The 21,171-nt window shown below is 29.3% G+C and overlaps 1 protein-coding gene across 1 annotated transcript; it reads right to left on the reverse strand.

The window, feature by feature from the left end:
* Positions 1-7,863: 7,863 nt before the first annotated feature.
* On the reverse strand, positions 7,864-8,364 carry LOC126898125 (uncharacterized). Its single transcript, XM_050672072.1, has one exon. It carries the CDS (start codon positions 8,362-8,364, stop codon positions 7,864-7,866), a length of 501 nt encoding a protein of 166 aa, XP_050528029.1.
* Positions 8,365-21,171: the final 12,807 nt, after the last annotated feature.

Consider the following 21,171-nt stretch of genomic DNA (forward strand, 5'->3'; position numbering starts at 1 on the left):
AAAAAAAATCGACTTTAAAAATTTTTATCAGACACCCCCTAGATTTATTAAGTATATAAAAAAAAATATGTTTTGAAAATTTGAGATCGATAAAAAAATTTTTACAGGTCGCTCAAAGCGTTTTTCGTATTTTTACCAAAAATACCCCTTATTTATTAAAATATGATTAAAATTCTAAATTTTGGTCAATTATAATCATCTATATATGTAAAATGTTGTATTTTTAACGTAGAAAACGATTTTATAATTTTTTAATTTCTAAGACCTATATTGATTACGTAATTTACCTAAACGTCTAAGTATATGGTACTTTTCGGATCGATCTGAAAGGGGCCAACAATTTTTTTTAAGTTTTAAAAAATTAATAGTTAAATTAATTGTCGTGTTTATTATATGGTGTAAAAATTTTCTTTACTAATAATAAAAATTAATACCTTATTTTCACGTTTTTTTAAAACTAAGTTTTGATTTTATCTTTATTGATAGAAATCAATAAAGATATCATTGTTACGCGGTATTAAGGCAGAATAATAACCATACATCCTATTTATCAATTACATAATCATAAATTTATGATCTACAAGATAGATATCAAACATTAAGTCACCTTTTTTTGATGATAAAATTGTTACAGTGTCTGATGTATTGTTCACAAGTAGTTATATATGTTTTTAAAAGTTTTTGTGTACCTGTAGATCAGCATTTTCATACATTTAATCAAATTTATCTCTTATATTTCATCTAGAATTCACAAATATAAAAATTGTTTAGCCTACGAGAAAGTAGCAGTAAGTAATTTAAAGTTTAATTTTATTATTTCATAAAAATATATAGTGCAATAATTTATAAGCTGAAAGTATTTAATAGTAAATTTAACCTACTTAATTAATTAATAACGGCTAAAGTTTAAATAACTTCATTTTAGTAATTATGGACGGTGCTAAATCAAAAAATTATCAGTTTATTATAACCCCAATTAAGAAGATCGTTGGTAATCGACTTCCATCAAAACGTGAAGTTCTTGGCCATTTTCTATATTTTCATAATGTTAACAAAAAGACAATATCAGTTAGTGCTTCAATGTGTACGACACATTTGATTGAAATATGGTCAAAAACAAATATTTTAATAAAGCATACTTGTCACATAGTTACATAAATAAAAAAACTCCATACTAAATGGATAAATGTAAATAAAAATAAAAATAGAATTAGTACTACTCAAAATAATAACGAAGCCGCATTTGTAGAGTCATTAAACTACTTATTCGATATTAGCCATGCTAATGCATTAAATTCCGATTTGTCAAAAGAAGAGAAAGACTTCCTTGTTACTCAGCGTGAAATGGATTGCTCTAGGGCCGTAATTCCAAATTTCAAAAAAGTTATACCCAAAAATACTCGTTCAAATAATAAAAAAGTTATTGAGTTTAAAGAACTTGAACGTCGCACACGAAAAAAATTATGACCCAGAAACTTGACTAAAAAATGAAAGTTTCATTCATGGCTATAATAAAGTCAAATCCTTATACGTTGTGAATGATTCAGCAGAGAGAGGAGTAGCTATGATGACAAATTTTAATAACTCCTTAACAACAGACTAGGAACAAAGACAAAACATCCTTCAAGTTGTTGAAAAACACAGAAGTGACTTTCCCGATGCAAAAAAGTCATCTTTTGATTAAAAAAAAAAATGAATAAATACAATTATTTATATCTGTTTGTTATTTTAGTGTTCTAAACATTTGTAATAAAAATTGTGGAAAAAATTATTCTATAAAAACCATTTAGTACAAGAATTATATTTTTAATATAAAGTTAATTATATGACTTAATAATACATTATAATAAAGTATTAAATTTTATTATTAGTAAAAAAAATTTTTACACCATATAATAAACACAACAATTAATTTAACTATTAATTTTTAAAAACTTAAAAAAGATTTTTGGCCCCTTTAATCGATCCGATCCGATTCGAAAAGTACCATATACTTAGACGTTTAGGTAAATTACGTAATCAATATAGGTCTTAGAAATTAAAAAAAACCCAGCACAGGGGGGTCGCGGCACAGTTGTGACGTGGTATAGTTGGATCAAGTATAATGATATCTGACAGTGATTAAAATCACTATCAAAAATAAACGCTTCGATGCAAATCTTTAGATAGTGTTTAATTTTAAAAAAATTGGTGTTTTATTCCAAAAGCTACTTGATTTGCTGGTTCCTTAATATCTCGATTAAGATAAAGTATGTCGAATGAAAAAGGGTTTATTAAAAAATATTATTTCTCATAAAAAAATTGTGTGGATCCATAAACTTTTCAATAAGTTATAGCATTATAAAGTTAAATATAATATGAATAATAAAATCGAGAATTATCACACGAAAATAGCATTCGGTAGCCATTTTCGCCGCGAAGAAAAGTCCAGAGGTCAAATTTTTTTTTTTCAAATTAAAGTATATTACATTAGCTTTAATTTAAGATATATATAAAAGTGTCAGACCTTCCGGAACATTTTCAAAAGTTATGTTGAAAAAGTAAATTTTTTGTGAAAAAGTTGTCATTTTAAATCCCCCCCTGTGGGCAGGTTAAGTGTCAGATTTACAAAAAAAATATACCAAATGATAAGTAAAGACATCAAACATCTATATAAAAAAGAATTATATTGATATGTTCATTTTTGAAAAAGTTAGAGGATTATTAAGTTAAAAATATAAAAAAAAATTATTTTACAAAAATCGTAATTTTTTATTAACTTTGATGTCAACTTTCACCACGAAGACAAGTCCAGAGGTCAAATTTTTTTTTTTCAAATTAAAGGATATTACATAAGCTTTAATTTAAGATATATATAAAAGTGTCAGACCTTCCGGAACATTTTCAAAAGTTAAGTTGAAAAAGTTCTACATTCTATATGCATTTTTTATATTTTAAGCCCCCCCATATATAGGGAAATAGTCTGATTTTAAAAAAAAGTATATCCAATGAAAGATGTATATAAATACTACTTCTCATGAAAAAATTGTATTGATCCATACATTTTTTAAAAAGTTATAGCACTTTAAAGTAAAAAATGTAAATTATAAAATCGAAAATTTTCACACAAAAATTGCATTCGGTAGCCGTTTTCACCATGAAGACAAGTCCAGAGGTCAAATTTTTTTTTTTCAAATTAAAGTACATTACATTAGCTTTAATTTAAGATATATATAAAAGTGTCAGACCTTCCGGAACATTTTCAAAAGTTAAGTTGAAAAAGTTAATTTTTTGTGAAAAAGTTGTCATTTTAAATCCCCCCCTGTGGGTAGAAAAAAGGTTGAATTTACAAAAAAAGTATACCAAATGATAGGTAAAGACATCAAGCATCTATATAAAAAAAAATTATATTGATATATTCATTTTTGAAAAAGTTACGGCAGTTTTTAGTAAAAAAAATTGAAAAAATTTCGAAAATTAGCGATTTTTAAATTTGTAATTTTTTTGGAGGTTTCCCCCATTTACGGGGAACGAGGGAAATTTTTTCAATTTTGAAGGGTAATGTCTTCGACTAGATACAATTTGTGATCTTTTGACGTATCGTTGAAAGAAATCCGTTCGGTGAGAGCTGAGAAAAAGTGGTAACAGACACAAAAAAAAAAAAAAAAACACATCATAGTAAAACCAATACCTTCTCAGCTTCGCATCGAAGCTAAAAATTATAAAATCGTTTTCTACGTTAAAAATACAACATTTTACATATATAGATGATTATAATTGACCAAAATTTAGAATTTTAATAAATAAGGTGTATTTTTGGTAAAAATACGAAAAACGCTTTGAGCGACCTGTAAAAATTTTTTTATCGATCTCAAATTTTCAAAACATGTTTTTTTTATATACTTAATAAATCTAGGGGGTGTCTGATAAAAATTTTTAAAGTCGATTTTTTTTGCGCCACCCTAATGTACATGCTTATAATGCATTTTTCCTCGGTAAACAACAATATTGATATTTTGCACTTCTAAGCTCAAAGTACGTACATGCATTTTAAGATGTTTAGAGGTAACATAGAGTTAACTCATGCATTTTGTTGGATTCTACTTAAAAAGTTATTTAATCATTTACTTATTATTTTATTTTAACATTGTGATAAAAATTACAAGATTATTCAGAAAAAGTTATTTTTCTTAAAACTTCTACATTGTTGCTTACTGCCTTTTGGCTTAGGAGGGCAGAATAGCCCGCTACAGTGAGTAAAAAAAGTCTCCAAACACTGGTTGTCAGATATTTTCAATAACATATTTTGAAAAAATTTATTCAGAAACATTTGTTTTTAGAAAATAAAGCATATATATTTTAATTTATACGTGTATTTATTTAAACAATTTAAAAAAAAAAGTTTTAAACAAAATTTTGTTATAGACTTAATAGAAGGCTCGGATGAAATAAATAGTAGATTGTTTAAAATGATTGACAATGTTTTTGCTAATTCGGATTAAGTTAATGGTTTTAGTGGTGATAATTGCAGTGCAAATTTTGGTGTACACCATTTATTATTTACTAATACTATAGCAAAATTTTATGTGCAAAGGACAGACGAAGTAGAACTAATAATAGAAGATAATTTTTCTTTTGGAATAATCCACCAATTTCTTAGAATTAAAAACTATCTACACATTTGCATCGAAGCGTTTCTTATGATATTGATTTTAATCACTGTCAAATATCATGTATACTTATTCCAACTATGCTATGACTTCACTGTGTTACCGTTTATTAATATTCAACTTGAGTTAAGTAAATTCTTACTTAAAAGAATAATCTTTTTGTTCTAACTTATAGTTATAACAGCTCAATAATAACGCAAAATGTAATTAATAAAGATATAATCAAACTAAATAAAACATATAAAATATGTTATATATAAATACACTTAAAACAGAATAAATAAATAATACACAAAATGAAAACTTAAAGTCACAAACGTACCACGCGGAAAGATATTACCTTCGGTACTCCCGAGGTCTTCTCTCTCTCCTCTTCAATTCATTCCATTTTATCTTATATACTAAAATATTTTGTTTGTCTTTTTATAAAATTCATAAAGTAATCATTTTCAATAAATATTTACTTCCTGATCTAGTAACAATAATTCAAGGAATTACAATTACTCCAAACATTACAAAAGTGTTCTACTTCTAGGTTTAGAAATAATAGACTATATTATATTTTTGTAATAATAGATCAAGAGATTCATAATGCAATAATTTTCAAAAATGTTTATAAATATTTACTTCTTGGTCTAGTAACAATAATTTGGGGAATTACAATTAATCTAAACATTACATAAGTGTTCTACTTCTAGGTTTACAAATAATAGATCAAGAAATTCATAGTTAAACCAAACATTACCAAAATGCTTTCTTTTCAATTTTTTCAAAATAATGACCTATATTACAATACTTTCGACTCGTTGTATTATGATCTCGCTGCGTTTGCTGATATAAATCAAATGTCACTGTCACAAAAAAAAAGACAGTTATGTCGGAAAGTGTCAACTTGACTCAATCAGTAGACGCTACTAACCCTTATTTACACAATCTTCACTATCCAAAACGAAAATTCCCTACCTTTTCCGGTAATATGAAAGAGTAGCAGAACTTTGAGCAACTTTTTACGTCAATCTTGTCACATACTCCTCAGATATCTGATGTTGAAAGATTTAAAATTTTAAAAACTTCTCTTGAAGGTGAAGCTCATACATTAATTGCTCACCTTTCCTTAACAGTTGCAAATTATCATAGTGCTTGGGACATATTACGGGCCAGATATGGAAATAAACAAGACTTAGCTCGTATCCATTTTGAACCTCTCCTAGCTCTAAATGTAGTAAAGGTTAACGATGCTACTCCAATAAAAAATTTTGTTAAATTGTATTCTAGAGCACACAGCTGCGTTAGATAATTTAGATTTTGTCACACGGCAATGGAGTTCTATACTTATCCATATATTTGAAAAACACCTCGATCGTGATTTGCGTGCTCGATGGGAGATGACTGTTGGAGAAAAACATTAAAACTAATAAAACAGCCCAAGAACGCTTTTAAATAGCAAAATCTCACCATCTTTGTATTAATTGTCTCGGTCTGGGTCATTCTTCTGTGTCATGTTCCTCTAAATACAAATGTCAAACATGTAATCGGTTCACTATACACTGCTGCATTTTGGGTCTTCGTCTTCTCCAACCACTAAAGCAGCTGGTGAAGAACAAAGTACTTCGTCGTTAGTTGTTAGAGGTCAACCACAACCAAGATGATATTGACTATTTAAATAGTGAATAAATTATGGTCTTGTGTTGCCTGTGCATAACAATCTAAAAATGCCATTTCCGTTGCCGGTAACTCTACTAAACCTCTTTCTTCACTCTCTACTAACGAACCCGACTTACAATTAATTATCAGTCATCTCGATAACCAACCTACGCACGGAGCAAACCAAACTTATTGATCTGATCAATGAGTAAAATGAAAAATTTAATTCTTTTTACAAAAAAATCCCATGAAATCTTCTCTCAATTATCAAGTGTCAAAAATGAAAACAATGTGCTTTGATTTGACTGCTATTAAAAATCGAGTCGACCTATTGGATTTAGCTGCTCCAAATTCCAACGCTAATCAGGACATGTTTGCTGAGTTTATTGACCGTTAAAATCGTTCTAAAAATGTTATGGTTTTTAATGTACATGAACAATTTAGCCAGAATAATATTTTGGATACTGATTCAATTACACAAATTCTCGATAAACTCGGAACGGACATAAAACCAATAAAAATTAGACGTTTAGGTAAACCCAACAACAAGTCTCGTCCATTGAAAATTGAACTGCAAGCGGCTTCGGAAGTATTTAAAATTCTCAGACTATCACGTATCCTGAAATATAGTTAATATTAACCATATTGGTCCGTTCCATCAAAGTATATTACCATTTAATTCTTCTGGAGCACAACCTCGCAATATAATGTAAGCTGGATTGTCTCCTAATATTACATGTCTTCAGTCTCCCAATGTATTAGTTTGTCTACTTATTTCAGTAGTTCGATTGGCTATAAAAGGTTTCCGTGTGTTCGGATCCAATTTTATCCATGCTAAGGTAACTTTGGAGTCAGTTCAAAAATAATTTGCGTCTATCTTACAACGAAGTGCAGGAATTATAGTACTAGCCAATCTTGCTAAAAGTACTGCAGCGTTTAATTCCAATCTTGGTATAGTGACACACTTCAACGGACTTACTCTTGACTTTGCAGATATTAAATTTGTAGTAATTAAATTATTATTGTGGATCGTTCGCATATACAAACATGCACCATTCGCCCTTTATGATGTGTCTGCAAACCCATGTATTTAAATTTTTACATTTAACTCACAACCTAACCGCCGTGGTATTCTTAAAGTGTTGAAATACTGTAAATTATTTATGTACCATAACTATTCATTTAATAATAATTTAAGTATCTGCTCGTCCCAAAACTATTTTTTCTTGTCATAAATTTTTGCATGAATATTTTAACAACAAAAATTACTGGTACCACGAGCCATAAAGGATCGAATAAAGTTGCAATACTTGCTAGAACACGCTGCTTTGTAATATTGCTTTTATTGAAATCTGGAAGTTTAATGTCATATGTATAATAATCATTTGTTGGCTGCCAGCACAACCCTAATGTTTTAATAATTTCTTTTAACATTGCCGTAATCATATCTTCGTTTTCCTTCTGGTTAGGTAAAAACCTAACGTTATTTGAAGCCCATTTAGATAGTTCAAATCCATATTTTTTCAAACATTCAATTAATTTGTCACGTAATTATTAAGCCTCATCCATACTATTTGCTCCTGTTAAACAATCGTCTACACAACATCATTTTTAATACTTCTTTTAACTGTAAAGCATTGACTTCTTCAGATATGCGGTTAATACAACCAATAGCTAGAAAAACCGGATGTACGAGTCCATATGTCATAATACACAATTTATAAATATTTATTTCATCTGATTGATTTGAACGCCATAATATACGTTGATAATTATGATCATCATCATGTATTAATATTTGTCTATACAGTTTTGAAATGCCAGCTGAAAATACATATTTTTGTGTACGAAAACGTACAACAATATTTAGTAGGTCAGACTGTATTTTTGGACCGTTCATTAAAATACAATTCAGCGATAAGCCATTATTAGTCTTTGACGTACCGTTGAATACAACACGTAAACGAGTGCTGTGGCTATTATCATTTAGTACGTATGAATGCGGCAAATAATAATAATCGGCTCGATTGATTTCGTCTTTATCTTTATTAATGCTACCTATACACTTCATGTGCCCGAGCTCTACATAATCTCGCATAAATAATTTATAATTATCATAATGTTCTGTGCACAAAGTTTCTTCTTTTGTGAGAAAATATTGTTTTGTGTCAAGCTCTTCAATCTCTCAAAAAGCTTCAAATTTTGTTTTTTAATGATCTTTCTTTATTTTCCATAACCAACATATAGGTAACTTTATTGTTCTCTCACACTTATCTGACACTTCTCTGACAACTACCGATATTAAACAAGTTTTTTGCAAGTACGGTCCATCTTGATGTGTTTTAAATTTATCAATACACATTAAGTCCCAATTAATACATTGATTGTTCCTGGTTCATTAAATGTTGGATCGGCAATGATAATATTTTCTGGGATATTAATGTTATACATTGACATGTTTGGTAGTAAACCAATTATTTTTGGTAGTACGTAAAATTCAATTGTTGTGGCGTATGGACCGGTTTTTGAGCATATAGAAGCCTTCACTTTATATTTGATGCCATTTCTTGACTCACTTATACCACTGATAGGTACATTCACCTTTTCCCTTTCTAAACCCAATTTGTTTACTAAATTTGTAGTCATAAAATTGCTCTGAGAATCACTATCAAGTAATGCACGTCCATCTATATAATTTCCCGTGGTGTTCATAACTCTTACTATCGCTGTTGCTAATAAAGTTTGTTTTTGACCTATGTTTCAGTATGCATATTGATCTATGCATTGCTACTCGTGTTCTCATTCTCACTCGACTAGTGCAAGAGCGAATTATGCTCCCCCTGACATTTCATACATTTCCTTGACTTGCACTGATCAACAAAATGATCATTTTTTAAACAATTAAAACATAGTTTTAATTCATTTACTTTTATTTTTCGATTATCTACACTTAATGATAGAAAGTCTGGACATTTATAAATAGGGTGTGGTATTTTACACTTATAGCACTGCATATTTGTATGAATTGCTAATGCCCTTTTTTTATTGTGCATTTTTGAAAATTGATTACTTATGTAATCAATACTATTTTTTTTATTAAAGATTTTTGCTGACTCAATCGACTCCAATACTTTGCAATTTTTATCCAAACACAACATTAATGATTGAACCGTTGGAATCGTTTTGTGATCATTTTCTTGCTCTCATTGACGTGTAGAGCCCATATTTATTTTTTTTTACAAATTACGTGCAACAGTAAAGCTCCCCATTTTTCTAAATCCTCGTCTAACACTTTTAATGCTTGCATATGTGCTTTTAACGAATTATTGAACTTCTTTAATTTAACAGTCAATTCTCCATAAACTGGCTCTAAATCATTAATTTCTTTTGTGTGCGCTTGAGTTAGAATGCGTTTGTTTTCATATCGGTTGTTTATAATTGACAATGCAACGTCTTAATTTGCCTTCGTAGTTTTTAAATGTTGTATCAATAAACTCGCTTCACCAATTAATGCACTACTCAGGTGATAAAATTTGTGTATTTTTGGCATTTCATTATCTGATTTAATAAGTGGATTAAAATGATCTTCGAATGAACACCATTCTTCAAACTTTCCCCCGAATGTCGGTAATTTAGGAGGTTGGGTTTGTAACATGTATACAGCAGTTTTGCCGGATTTCACCTAGCGCTACTTGCGGCAATACGGTGGCCTTGGAGACCTTACTTTAAATATACACCTCGTATAATTATAATTATTTATTTGACTATTAAAAGAATCCCTGCCGTGATTATTTGAAACAACATATTAGGAGTTTCAACTTTTTTAAGTAGATCTTCTGCTATTGCCTCAATTTCAAAATAAGTATCAACAAAAATGTTGATACACTAAATTCACTTCGCTCGCATCAAGCGCTTCAATATTATTTTGTATGTTATCAAACTCATCCCACTTTTCTTATATTTTTTCCAACCGCAATCCTATCTGGGTTTGATCATTATGATTTGTTAGGTCATTTATAAATGCTTGGAATTTTGTCAGTTGTGCCTTTATCTGTCTACATCTTAGAATGCATACTGCTAACTCATTCCTCACCTCACCTGTTGCCATGTTAATCGTTGAACTTGGTATTTTGCAATTCTATTTCTATGCATGCGCAAGGAACGCTCGATTTACTTAACAACCCACCACTATGTTACAATATAATTCACTTACCTACAATACTAATACTCCTGGTAGTATTTTTTTTAATCCTTACAAATTCAGTCGCGTAATGATTCACGATCGCACTTAAATCCGTACCGATAGGATTATATGTTAACGCCACGTAATGGTTCAAGAGTTATTTTATTACTATTTTAAACTTAGCGGACTGTATATTATAAATTAAATGTACATCGATATGATTTTTATGTAATTAACAAAAAGAAATAATTTATTAATCCATAAATATAAATTCTATACAATTTTTAGCTAATTAACATTGAGCAAAGCTAGAGGACAGATTACTGCGCCATATTTCGCCCTAGTACTGACGCAATGAGATAATAACATGTCCTAATACAGATAAATAAAAATAAAACAAAAATAAGGAACAAAACAGTATATTTAGTATTAGAATTTAAGTTTTAGTTTCTCCAGCCATTTAATAAATGAAGGAGTGGTTGTGAGATAGTCGATTCTGGGACCTCGATAGGCGTGAATAGAAGATGCAAAAACAATGTGGTCTGCTTCTCAGATCTACAGTCACATTCTGGTTAGTTTATCATGCCCATTTTGTGTAAGGAATCTACACATCTACCTTGTGAAGTATGTATTCTATTAAGTGTGCACCACAGATTGCGCTGTAGGTCAAATCCTATGTGTATGTGACCTAATGATATGTTACCTATGATGTTGTCGTTCTCTACTGTGACTGCCCATTAGGGTGGTCCTTCAAATAAAAATTTTCAAAATTCGATTTACGCGCACCAAAAAATTGTTCTAATACATGTAAAAATAATCTGTGCAAAATTTGGTCCCGATAGGTTGACGTTAACACGTGTCACAAGAGGGTTGAAAATTCGATCAAAAGGGTAGTTTTTCAGTTATTGTGCTTTATCTCAAAATATATGATTTTTATGTAAAAGTTTACAAGAAAGAAATTATACATATAATTATTTTACACAAAACAGATTATTAGCGAAAAACCCATAAGTCAAATATTTACCTCCTAAATGTCAAAAGTTCCATAAATATTATGTTTACCAGTAAAATTCATATATTTCGGCAATTTAAGTATATACGATGAACCGTTCAAGTTATAAAAAAAAATTTCATGTAAAAGTTATTTGAAATTTAATTTTCTATTAGTTTTGTAGAAAAATAAAATTGTTTTACGTGTTTTCTAGCGAGGTAATAAAGAAAACTTATAAATAACAATCATTTTTCTATGATAATTTAAAAAATAACGATTTTTTTTTTTTTTTTAAACTCAAATAAAATAAGTAAATCAATAATGAAATGCTAAAAAAAATACGAAAAATGATCTTAATGCTCATAAAATATTATAAAATTAAATAATAATAAAGATAATTCTTCTAGTAGTCACAATATAAAAAAAAAAGTGGGGTCGCGGCATAGTGGAGACATTGCATAGTTGAGTCCAGTATAGATTTAATCTGACAGTGATTAAAATATACTATCATAAGAAACGCTTCGATGCAAATTTGTAGATGGTGTTTAATTTTAAAAAATTGATGGATAATTGCAAAAGCAACATCAACTTCTATTAAAATAAAATACAAAACCCATAATTTTAATACAAAAATAGCATATTTTTGAATACGGTAGCCATTTGCGTATAGAAGATAGGTCGTTGTACAAATTTTTTTTTTCATTTTGTAGTACATAAAATAAGCTTTAATTTTATATATGTTTAAAGGACGCAGTATTTCCGGAACATTTTCAAAAATTAAGTTGAAAAAGTTATTTTTTGTAAAAAAAGTTACTATTTTAAATCCCCCCAGTGAGCAGAATAAGTGTTAGATTTTCGAAAAAAATTATATCAAATGAAAGGGAAATATCTAAGAATTCAATACAAAAAAATATTATTTTTATTTGTTCATTTTTGAAAAAGTTATGGCAGTTTTAAGTACAAAAAACATCCCGATAAAATGTAATTTTTATCGCAAACATTACATTTTTTTTTAAATTTTCGACAGCCATTTGCACATAGAAGATAAGATGTCGGGACAAATTTTTTTTTTTCATTTGATAGTATATAACATAACCTTTGATTTGATATATGTTTAAAGGACGCAGTATTTCCGGAACATTTTCAAAAGTTCAGTTGAAAAAGATCTATGTTTTTTACAATATTTTAAGTTTTGAACGCCCCCTATATAAGGGGAAATTGTCCAATTTTAATAAAAAGTATGTCAAATGAAAGATGTACTTATAATGTATTTAGAAAAAAAAAATTTGTGCTGATATATACATTTTTCAAAAAGTTATAGCATTTTTAAGTTGAAAATTTAAAATCGAAAATCGAAAATTTTAACACAAAAATAGTGTTTTTTTAACTACGGCAGCCGTTTAAATGTAGAAAAAAAAGTGTCGGGACAAATTTTTTTTTTTCATTTTATAGTACATAAAATAAGCTTTAATTTGATATATGTTTAAAGGACGCAGTATTTCCGGAACATTTTCAAAAATTAAGTTGAAAAAGTTATTTTTTGTAAAAAAGTTACTATTTTAAATCCCCCCAGTGAGCAGAATAAGTGTTAGATTTTCAAAAAAAATTATATCAAATGAAAGGGAAATATCTAAGGTTTCAATACAAAAAAATATTATTTTTATTTGTTCATTTTTGAAAAAGTTATGGCAGTTTTAAGTACAAAAAACATCCCGATAAAAGGTAATTTTTATCACAAACATTACATTTTTTTTTTAAATTTCGGCAGCCATTTGCACATAGAAGATAGGATGTCGGGACAAATTTTTGTTTTCATTTGATAGTATATAACATAACCTTTGATTTGATATATGTTTAAAGGACGCAGTATTTCCGGAACATTTTCAAAAGTTCAGTTGAAAAAGATCTATGTTTTTTACAATATTTCAAGTTTTGAACGCCCCCTATATAAGGGGAAATTGTCCAATATTAATAAAAAATATGTCAAATAAAAGATGTACTTATAGTGTATTTAGAAAAAAAAAATTTGTGATGATATATACATTTTTCAATANAAAAAAATTTGTGCTGATATATACATTTTTCAAAAAGTTATAGCATTTTTAAGTTGAAAATTTAAAATTTAAAATCGAAAATTTTAACACAAAAATAGTGTTTTTTTAACTACGGCAGCCGTTTAAATGTAGAAGAAAAAGTGTCGGGACAAATTTTTTTTTTTCATTTTATAGTACATAAAAAAAGCTTTAATTTGATATATGTTTGAAGGACGCAGTATTTCCGGAACATTTTCAAAAATTAAGTTGAAAAAGTTAATTTTTGTAAAAAAAATTGCTATTTTAAATCCCCCCCAATGAGCAGGTTAAGTGATAGATTTTCAAAAAAAATGATATCAAATGATAGGTAAATATCTAAGGTTTTAGTATAAAATAAAATTATGTTGATTTGTTGATTTTTCAAAAAGTTATGGAAGTTTTAAGAAAAAAAAGTGAAAAAATTTCGAAAATTAGCGATTTTTAAATTTGTAATTTTTTTGGATATTTCCCCCATTTGCGGGGAACGAGGGAATTTTTTTCAATTTTTAAGGGTAATGTCTTCAACTAGATACGATTTGTGATCTTTTGACGTATTTTTGAAAGAAATCGGTCCAGTGAGAGCTGAGAAAAAGTGGCAACAGACATAAAAAAAAAAAAACACATCATAGTAAAATTAATACCTTCTCCGCTTCGCATCGAAGCTAAAAAATTTTTGTTTTTGACAGGATTATTAATTGTTATTATTCATCAATGAAGTTTTAGTACAATCTCCAAATTGTGATCTATAATCATTAACGGCTTGTAGTAGAAACTGTTTTTGTTCATCATCATTAGTTACTATTTCATTGTATTCTTACATACGTTTTACACCTCTCTCTGCTATATCGTTTGTCACAAGAGGATTAGATAAAACTTTCAAACCATTTTGAAAATCAGGATTTTCAACCTAGCTATGAGGATGAGTTTCCAAAAAATCTATCAAGTTCTTTTTTTTTAAATAGTTTAGTATCATTTAGGTTTATTGTAATTTTTTTTATCTTGTTTTTGTGATGTCTCTCTTGATGCCTCAACCATTTTTAGTTTAATATCTGCCGGTACACTGTCCGGTAAATTTCTGTGTTGCAGCTTTAGATATAAAAGAATCAGGATAATTAATTAAAACTTTTAAGAAACATAAATCATTAAATGCTGATTGTATGGCAATAGATCCCTTAAACCAAGCCTTGACATAAACTTTTACCAAAAATACACAAATATTATGACATGCATGTTCTTCTCGTATTTTAAGCTATTTTCTGAATATGTATATTTTTAACGAATAAATTGCTTTAGACATCCATCTAGCATGATGAAAAACACTAGGGTAGTGAAATTTTACACCATTAAGGGGTGTTGCACCCATAAAAATAACACATAAATTCTTTGTAGTATTTTCTACATTGTTGAATTATTAATGTTTACAATTAAAATTTTTTTACATTATTTTTAGTGTGTACAACTGCATTTTTGATAATTATATCATTGATACTAATATCAAAATTCAACAAATCTAGACTAATCAAATATTCTTTAAATTTTTAAAAATTGATACAACTGGACCAGTTGTACATAAATTAAGTTTAACCTTGAAAACATTTTTTAGTATTAATTCCAAAATATGTCTACGCCATGGTAAATACAAAACATTGCGCTCTAAGAGTTGTTTAAGCAATATACAAGCGTCATTTAAGCGACCTGTATTAGAAGCTGTTGTGTCACAACACAAGGCCTGTATTTTATTTTTTACATTCCAAACTTGTTATAAATCAAAAATTGCATTTATCTGATTCTCTCCAGAATCTTTCTCAATTTTTGGGAACCCAAGTAATTGACTTACTCCCTCAAATGATACCAAGATTGGCAATCGATCAACTTTAGCTCTATTTATAATGCCTGGAAGTAGTTTTCCATCCCAATGCAAGACAAGACTATTTTTATCCAGAAATTTAATTTTTTTTTATTTCATTTACCTTTCTCTCACTAAAAAATAATCTTTCCCGTCGAATAGTTGATCGGTTGATTATTAACTTTGATACGTTATTACCTAATGCTTCAGCAGTAGAAATAATTAAATGCACAGCATCGCGGTCAGATATCTTGCATTGATCTAATGCAGAAAGTAATTTAGGATTCATAAAAGTTATAAATCTTCGTGTTTTTGAAGAATATAATGAACCAGACAAATCATCTTCTGTTTCATATTCTGAGGAACTAAACAAATTTAACTCAACAACATTATGTAAACAAAAAATGATTAATGATAGAAAAATGATTGTTATTTATAAGTTTTCTTTATTACCTCGCTAGAAAACACGTAAAACAATTTTATTTTTCTACAAAACTAATAGAAAATTAAATTTCAAATAACTTTTACATGAAATTTTTTTTTATAACTTGAACGGTTCATCGTATATACTTAAATTGCCGAAATATATGAATTTTACTGGTAAACATAATATTTATGGAACTTTTGACATTTAGGAGGTAAATATTTGACTTATGGGTTTTTCGCTAATAATCTGTTTTGTGTAAAATAATTATATGTATAATTTCTTTCTTGTAAACTTTTACATAAAAATCATATATTTTGAGATAAAGCACAATAACTGAAAAACTACCCTTTTGATCGAATTTTCAACCCTCTTGTGGCACGTGTTAACGTCAACCTATCGGGACCAAATTTTGCACAGATTATTTTTACATGTATTAGAACAATTTTTTGGTGCGCGTAAATCGAATTTTAAAAATTTGTATTTTAAGGACCACCCTACTGCCCATGTTTTTTTCCAGATCATCATCATATCGCAGTTTGTGTTGATTAGGTCCTTAGCTGTTTTTTATGCGGGGTTTCTAGACTAATCGTGTTTTGGTTACATTATCTATAAAATTATTAATGGGCATTTCGTGATAGAAATTTATTTTTGAGAACTCCTCTAATTAATGCGTTTGCTCTGCGAATTGGTGGGGAGGGCCATTGCTATTAATGTTAGGAGCTAGTGAGTAGGTGTCGATTGTATTATACAGAGTGTGCCAGAATAACCTGACGATTTCAAAATTTAATAAAGCGCGAAATAATGGGTAAAATGAAATAAAATGTTTACACAAGGTACAAAATTATATCAATTTTAATTATAAAAAACAACATTACTTAAAAGTTTGCCATCAGCGACTACACAACATTTCAATCTTTCCACCCAATTTTGGGTGAATTTAATGGGTGAGTCATTAAGAGGTCGGCTATTTATACATCATATAATAGGGGTGCTTATACCGAGCGCTAGGCCGTTATTGATTGTTCTTAAATTGCTAGTTTTATCATTCATCATTCATACTTTAAATGATCTATTAGTAAGCATAGTGTTGATTAGCTGTGCGATATTTCAACAGCAAATAGTACGAAGAAGTTTGTATAACAGGTCATGTCTCCAAACGGCGTTTTAAGCAGTTTATAGCCACGCTGAGTAATGCTATTGGGTGGTCGTTTGATTTCCCGGTTTTTACGATAGCATTTATTTTGGATTTTTTAAATTCGACGCAGTACTTAATTCAAGCACATTTTTGTTGGCCAAATATAAAAAAAGAAATCGCCAAGTGGGTCAATATTATTTTTGTAAAATGTCAATGTATCAAAGTAAGTAGACTCATAGTGTCTCCTATAATACCGTATGCACCCACTGAGCGTAGGTTTGGTCATATTAACTTGAACATCGTCGAACCGCTGCCTCCATCGAAGGGAAACAAATACGTAGTAACATATATAGACCGCTTCACCCGCTGAGCGTAGTATTGGCCCGTGGACAATATATCTACCCATACAATCGCTAGTTCGCTCGTCGCAAATTGGATTTCAGGGTTACCTGATCTTATAACGACGGATCAGGGACGACAATTCGAATCCGAACTTTTCGGGGAATTAGCTAACATATTCGGAATACGGCATATACGCACATCACCTTACCACTCTCAGCCAAACGAAATGGTCGAAAGATTCCATCGTACAATGAAAGCTACTTTTCTATGTATTTTTCAATACGAACATTTATTACATTAAGTAGAACCGCTAACAAAAAGCGAGTTCGTTTTTTGTTTACCAAGGGGAGAATTGTGGCTGCCCTCAGTCAGCACCTTATCTTGTCAGTCAGTGTTTCCGTTTTTATTATATTTCTTTCTGTTTCTGTTATATTTTATGAGATAGTGTGTTTCTTATTTCAGTGCAAAGTCTACCAGACCCGGCGAGACTACGCCCGTTACATATTATATGCATGTCGGTTTCGTTTTTTTTTTTTGTATTATTGTTTTTTTTTTTCGTGACGTAATTTGTGATGATTATTAAAATTCAAATTAAAAATGAACTATTCTTATGAAAAAGAACAAGAAAACTTGCTTCGTATGTGGCAAGAATCAGATGACAGTGAACCATTTATTGACGACGGAAATATTCGGAAACAGATGACAACAATGTTGAAATACAATTGGATAATAGTGATAGTGAACAAGATTTCGATTCTTTAGATGAGGACGTTCCTTTGATTCTAACAAAAAAGCCTAAAATAGATGCTTACATTGGTAAGGATAGTAAAAGTTGGTGAAAGAAAAGTTGTCCCACAAAAAATGTAAGAACTAGAAAATCTAATATAATTATTCATTTTCCTGGTGTGAAACCTATTGCTAGAAATGCCAAAACTTCATTTGAGTGCTGGAATTTGTTTTTTTCGGATAATATGTTGAATTGTATTGTTGAAAATACTAATAAAAAAATTCAGCTGAATGCTAATAAATTTTCAAGAACGAGAGATTCTGCAATTACGAATATAGCTGAAATGAAGGCGGTTTTTGGTCTTATTTATTTAGCTGGAATATTACGTGGTGCGCGTCTCAACATGAAAGATTTATGGGACAAAAATTGTGTTGGTATTGAAAGGTTTTGGCTGACAATGTCTTTACAAAGATTTTCATTTTTACATAGAAATTTGCGTTTTGATGACAAGTCGACCAGAACACGCCGGTAAAATTTTGATAATTTAGCTTCAATAAGAAATATATTTGATTCTTTCGTAGAAAATTGTAAAAATTGTTATACAATTAGTAAGTATGCCACTATTGACGAAAAACTTGAAACATTTAGGGGCAGGTGCAAATTCAAGCAAGTTTTAAACAAGTATGGATTGAAAATGTTTGCATTGGTTGATGTGAAAATGAATTATACTGAAAATTTGGAAGTGTATGAAGGTAAACAATCAGACGAACCATACTCAACTTCAAATGATGCAAGCAGCGTTGTTGAGAGACTTATTACACCTATTTCAGCAACTGGCCGCAATGTAACGTGCGATAATTGGTTCTCTTCTTTCCCTTTAATTACTAAACTAAAGAATGAACAAAATTTAACATTCATCGGAATAGTAAGAAAAATAAGAGAGAGTTGCCAAATGAGTTTATCAATATCAAACAGCGTCCAGCACAATCAAGCATATTTGGTTTTCAAGAAAATATAACAATTGTGTCTTATGTTCCTCGAAAGGGAAAAAATGTTATATTAGCCTCAAGATGCATCACGACAATGTAATTGACGAAACAACGGGTGATCAACTCAAACCAGAAATAATCACTTTCAATAATTCGACGAAAGGTGGTGTTGACACGGTGAACAAACTTTGTGCCACTTACAATGTAGCAAGAAATACGCGTCGTTGGCCAATGGTCATATTTTTTGCTGCAATGAATGTGGCCAGAATAAATGCACAAATAATATATGCTACCAATACAAAAAAATTCAATATAGTAAGACGTTTAACCCTGAGGGAATTGGCACTAACACTGACCGAAGACCATTAGAAGCGCCTTTCTCTGATGTCAAATTTGCCAAAAGAAATTCAAGATAGACGCAAAAAAGTAGCAGGAACGAGTACTGAATCTACAGTAACGCCAATGCTGTTAGCAGGAATTCGAAAAAGATGTTTTTTCTGTCGGAAAGATAGCAAAACAAAAAATACTTACAAAACATGTAAAAATTTGTTTGTCTATTTCATGTCAAAGTTTCGTGCCCTATATGTGCTGATGAAGCAAATGATGATTTAAATCGTAAGTTTAAGTCCTTGTTTATTTTAAGGTTAAGTATTTATCTTGTTTTGTCACATTATGTACTCATTTAATAAGTTCTAACAGAATGATAAAATTTATTTTGTGAATTCTACAATATTTCTAAAAAAATTCGATTTGTGAACCAATTAAATAAAAAACAAAATTATAAATGGAATATTTTCTTTATTATGTTACCACATTAAATTATTCAACATTACTTTTATAAATTTCATTATTACATATGCAGTTTTAAGCCATTGAAGTTTACGGGTCTGTCAGATTTGGCGCGACAAATCCCGTTGTTTAAATGCGCGACGACTGGAAGGTTAAAATACATTAACTTGAGTTTTTTTAAATGAGAACACATATTTTGAATTTTTAATTTAAAGTAAATGGCATTTGAATTTATAATATAACTTTGTTCATTTATTAGATATAATCATTTAAAGTTTCAAATTTTTGAGTTAATATACATGTATAATACACAAGGGATTACAATTACAGGTAGCTAATTGTTTTATATGACATCGATATTAGCAGGTACACAGCATTATTATCAATGGTAGTAAGGCACATTGTTGTGAGTTAATAAATACACTAACTGTCAATACAGAAAGTATATCTATTGAAAGTCATAATTGATAATAAAAAATCTGTGACTGTGACAGCAATGTCATAAAAAAACAATTAGCGACCTGTATTCAAAAATTTGAAACTTTAAATGGTTATATCTAATAAACGAATAAAGTTATATTAAAAATTCAAATGCCATTTACTTTAAATTAAAAATTCAAAATATGTGTTCTCATTTAAAAAAACAAGTTAATGTTTTTTAACCTTGAAGGGTTGATAAATATCATGTTTTTCTACATATTACTGTAGTGTTTTTTGAATCAAACAATATATTCCTAATCAAAAATTAAAAATTTTCAATAGTTACTGTGTAAACGAGTGTCTTATCCTTAATGAATCACTCTGTATAAATTGTTATTTCATATGGTATAGATAAATTTACTCTTTTGCTTTGCTAATGGGCGCGCATACGTTATATCCGGTCGTGTAATCATAAAACTGTACTGTTACTGTCAAGATGAATGCTATATACACAATATTCTTTATCAATTTAATTATCGTTCCCTATATGACACATACACTGGCTACCACTGCCAATACATGTATAAATTTAATATTGTTCTATACTTTTATCTTTTTTTTTATACTCTGTAAATTGTTAGGCCGATACCCTCTCCCAAACGTGATCATCGTCGTCGGTGTGTAAAAAGATTGATGTTTCTCTTCCCTTTGAAACACCGTACTTTGCTGTGTGCGTACAGTCAACATTTTTTTTTCGTGTGTGATATTTTTGTTGATGTGCAGTAAATTTCAACACAGCGTCGGCCATTTTCCGGGGCCGAGATCCCCGTCTACGGATGAGTCCTACCCGGGACTGGGTATTGTATTGTTTTTTTATTTAATATAATGTGTTTGAGCCCGATAATAGAATTATCAATTATAGCAGCCATGGATAGATTTGTTTCTCGAAAAGTTCTA

The sequence above is a fragment of the Daktulosphaira vitifoliae genome, unplaced genomic scaffold, assembly GCF_025091365.1.
Source record: "Daktulosphaira vitifoliae isolate Bord-2020 unplaced genomic scaffold, ASM2509136v1 Scaffold_2, whole genome shotgun sequence".
Taxonomy (NCBI): Eukaryota; Metazoa; Arthropoda; class Insecta; order Hemiptera; family Phylloxeridae; genus Daktulosphaira; species Daktulosphaira vitifoliae.